This window comes from Conger conger, chromosome 17 (genome assembly GCF_963514075.1).
Source record: "Conger conger chromosome 17, fConCon1.1, whole genome shotgun sequence".
Lineage (NCBI taxonomy): Eukaryota > Metazoa > Chordata > Actinopteri > Anguilliformes > Congridae > Conger > Conger conger.
The window spans coordinates 27,476,839-27,481,332 of record NC_083776.1 but is presented as its reverse complement, the minus strand read 5'-3'; the positions used below and the strand labels follow the sequence as shown (position 1 = coordinate 27,481,332).

At 42.8% G+C, this 4,494-nt stretch overlaps 1 protein-coding gene across 1 annotated transcript in view; it reads right to left on the bottom strand.

Moving 5' to 3' along the window:
* Positions 1-944: 944 nt before the first annotated feature.
* Positions 945-4,494, bottom strand: part of abcc4 (ATP binding cassette subfamily C member 4 (PEL blood group)) — a 59,775-nt gene continuing 56,225 nt past the window's right edge. Inside the window, exon 31 of the mRNA XM_061226813.1 lies at positions 945-3,554. Within this exon, the coding sequence (XP_061082797.1) occupies positions 3,471-3,554 (84 nt within the window). The 3' untranslated portion in view covers positions 945-3,470. The remainder of the gene's footprint in view (positions 3,555-4,494) is intronic.

The window sequence follows — 4,494 nt, the reverse complement described above, 5'->3', positions numbered from 1 at the left end:
CCCACACAATTATACTCTGCTGCACTATTGACAAGGTGCTTACCCTAACTTCTTTCAGGAAGTACCCTGCTTTGCTAATAGAATAATACAATGATTGGCAATGGAGTGACACACACGCACGCACGCACGCACACACATGCATACACGACTCTTGCTCTCCTTTTCTTTGGGGGAAAGGGAGTTCTTTTTAATGAGTGTGGGATCACAGATCTTCTCTGGAGGGCTTGCTGAAAAGCCGTCAGCAATCCCAAAGCCTGTTATTATGGGATGAGCCCTCACCTAAGACCACTCTTCTGCTGCGTTTGGACAGGTGCTCAGCACTGTCCGACCTGCCTGGTGCGTACACTTGTCGGTGACGTCATTGTGTTTTCCCCAGTAAGAGGTTATTACGCTGACGTACAGGTAAAGGGCGAGGTCGTCCCGTAAATCCCTTCACTGTCCACTTGTCCACACCAAAATGCACGGCAGGTCACAAAAACCTCAGGTCTTCTTAAATAACCACAGCCACCATTTTCAGCTCTCCTTTACCACCACAAAAACAAATGAGGAAGGGGAACTCGGAGGTGAGGTTCAGACCTACAGTACAGTATGACCCGCACGTGGTTCTGGGGTTTCTATGGCAAAAGTACATAAATACATTCATTTTTATTAAGGATTTTACATTCATTCATTTTAAGTCTCCTCAAAATCCGATACAAATGGAAATGAAAAGAACTGAATTGAAAGGGAATGAAAACAAGTGATTAAATGTAATAATTGCCTAAATACTTTTTTGATTTTGAAAGTACTCCCATGGTTGGATCGAAGGTCTCCGCACAAGAACTGCTTTTGTTGAAACTGAATTAGTGATTTTTTTTTTTCCATTTTTATTTTTATCAGAACATGATAAAACTGAAGTATGTAATGTGTAGATTGGAAGTGATAATATTAAAGGCCTTAAAAAAAAAAAAAACATTTCAGAAAATCTTCCATAAAATAATCTGATACAAGCATCTCACATTATCAGGTGAAAAAAAGAAATAGAATAAAATATAATCTAAGAATAAAGAATGATTGTGCGATTGAAAACTACCCATTCAGAGATACCTGGAACAGGCACATGAAAACAACATTTTCAACAGTAGTGAGAAGGACTGTACTCTGATACAGGCAACATATTACAAAAGTATTTGGTGATATACTCTGAAAAAGAAAACATTAATATATTTAACATACAACTGCAGCTTTAATCTGGAATATAAATATGAGGTGTGAGATATGGCTGGAGGTCATACCTGCAGATACTCAGATATATAAACAGTGCACAGGATTGTGTATTAACAGTGTCAATCTTAATATTTTTGTATGTATTAGGAATACAGTCAACATGATAATTATACCATGATACCACATGATAAAGCGCTGGAGATTTACGTTTAAACACGTCTGATAAAATATGAATTTGGATTATACAATAAATCTAATGACGTACGCTGTTTTACCTAAAGAAAATTATCTTGCTTCAAATACGTGTCTGCATATGTTTACATGAATAGAAAAGGCATGAAATAAAGGCATGTACATTCACACAATGCATTATTCATACATGCACATTAAATACATTTGTTAGAACAAAACAAAAAATAAAAGAAGAAACATTTTTGGATTTCTCACAAACCCCTAAACTTGTTTCACTTGGAACAAAACCTTGTTTTCAGCATAAAAATAGAAACATCATCCTTACTTCAGTTAACCAGGTTGATCCACTACCAAGGGAGGCCAGCAAGAGGTGATCTAACCAAAAAATGAAAACCAAATAACATAATTTCTGCTCTTAAAACTCCCTCTGTTACTTAAACTGTAATTACAAGTACAAGTGCGGTACTCAGCAATGTCCAATGTTTATTCAAGTAAACCCATCAGGTCGTAAGACAAACGGTAGTGCAACTGAAGAGGACACATTTTTCAGATCAAGGCACTGCGATCGTAATATATAACTAAAAGAGCTGGCGTTTCGTGTAGCTGCTCCTATGCTGTTAAAAAGAAGAGGCACAAGGTCCCATAAAGCTAAAGACACACAGCAATCTGGAACTTGGGAAATGTGAACAAGAGGCCAACGGTGAAAACACATATTTCCTATTCCTTTCAGCTCCCATATTAAACAGCACTGACCGACTAGCCCCTTCCAGAACACCGGCGTTCAACCCACCGCCAATAAATATAGACCTTTAGTACATTACAGAGATCAGTGGCTTGCTGACCATCCTGACCACGTCTCCCAGCCTGGCAGCCCGGCACAACAGGCACTACAACCGGCCGAGGACTGTCGGGTTTCAGACAGCCGAAATCACAGCCTTTCAGCGTATATCAGCGATCCACGCTGGTCAATCTGCCCCCTGTTCAGCTGCACACGAGCTCTCCCAGACTGATAGTTGAAGCAACGAACACTGATTTAAATAAACGACAACTGGGCACTGCAAAATTGGGGAGAACACGTGTGTCTCGGGGCATTACAGTAATGCAGGCAGCAGCGGGTCAAACAGAGGCCATAATGTCAGTGTCATACTGTCAATGACAAGCACAACAGCGCCTTACGCACTGACAAATGTCCCCAGTCTGACACGGTGTGTTAAGCACCGACTAACGGCAGTATGACGCGGCGCATTGCGCGCTCACTGTAATGTCGGGGAACGACACGACGTTTTACCAGCGGGTTTCATTTTTTGACGTTGGCATCGCAGGTAGGACCGAAACAGCTGCTTTTACATTCCACCCATTTCAGTTCTGTGACATGTCGTCGGTGAAAGGAAGTACTGTTTCTATACGAAAGAGTACATTGGTCTGAAGATAACTGGCCGTAGTGTGAAGTTGCAAGTCTATGTCGGCTTACAGTCGTTTATCTAAAAATGGGAAGTCAACAGTAAAACTGTACCTGTTGACAATATACATGCTACAAACTGAGAAAAGGCAAGTCATTTGACTTTCAACTACTTATTGCACCATTAACCGACCACACAACATGACATATGCAGTCTCAGAGCATAAGGCATTATGATGAAGGCACCTGCATGGCTTCATGATGCTCTTTCTATTCAGACACAAAACTAGAACAACCTCATAACACAACACACATTTCTTTTTGGCCCATAAAAATTTTACAAATCCTATCTGGCACTTAAATAAACTATTAAGGCACATGAATGTATACAATACAATCAACTGTCAAAAAGGCATTCAGAGTTTTACTCTACCTTAATCTCTTTCTCTACAGATTAAGGCAAGGGGATGTGCCCACACTTATATTTTCCTGATAACAGCCTTAGGTGCTCATTCCTATATGATTTGAAGTCTGTTCCTCCTCAGTAACTAGCATCAGGTTACTGCGCTGAGCCCGAGAAGGGTCCCTGAAGCCTGGACTGGAAGTTACCGTGGCAGGGACAGGGCTGGGAGTGTGGGTCGGGCTGAGCTGAGGGGCCACAGCGTCTTTGACATTATAGCGCCGTCTCGAAGATTATGAGACTGCCGTCAGCAGTGCTGCCGTTGGCCAGGTTGGTCTGGCTCCGGTTCAGGTACGTCTGGAAGGAGATTTAGTGCGTTAGAGAAAGAAAGAATAAAAAGCAATCCAAGAGTAATACTGTGGGTCCGGGATATCAGATATACTCCAAAGCCCAGCTTCACTTGTTCATTCATTTGTTCATTCATTTGTTCATTCGTTCATTCCTGAGCACAAAGCGGCGGACCTGCGCATCAGATGATTTCGCGTATTTAAACAGTGACTGACAGCTATAGAAACGTTTCCGAGCCACCCCCGTGTTTAATAAGGGGTGCTGGAAGGGTGTGGGAGTTATGGGTAATCTGATCCCAGCGTGGTGCACAATGGGATGGAGACCGAGGCCTGCCGAACAATGCATGCGCCGGCCAGCTGTGTGCGGGAGAACGGCACAGTCTGCTGACTCTCTCAAACCCCCATTTCACCCAGTTCTGTCTGCAGCACAGGAGATACCGCTCCGCCGATAAACCTATATGAGTGAGGACCAGGGGGAGGGACACACACATACACATTATATGATTCCCACTTTTTTATTATTATTTCTTCCTCTCCTTCCACAAAGCCCTGTTTGTAAGTTGGCGCGTAGCATCAGTGCACACACTGGGCAGAACTGACCGTTGAACAGTACCGCTGTCTTATCGGGAGAGCGGCGGAGAGGAGACAAATGAATTTCAAAAGAAAACTTAAGATCAGCCGCTATTACAGTAATCCCCATAGAGCCTGCATCCTAACCCTGGATATAGGAAGAAGGAGCGTGGATGTGAACAGAGCCCTGCAAATTCTGTGCAGCTAGACACCGGCTTCCTGAGTCCATGTTCAGAAAGGACACCTCAGACTGAGGACATGTTCAGAAAGGACACAGAGCTGAACCACACCCTGAAGGCTACTGCACTGTATCCCATGAAAGACCATCCTCAGCAGTACGTTTCCTCACACAAAACATGTAAATTAAGTCTGGTAAAGTC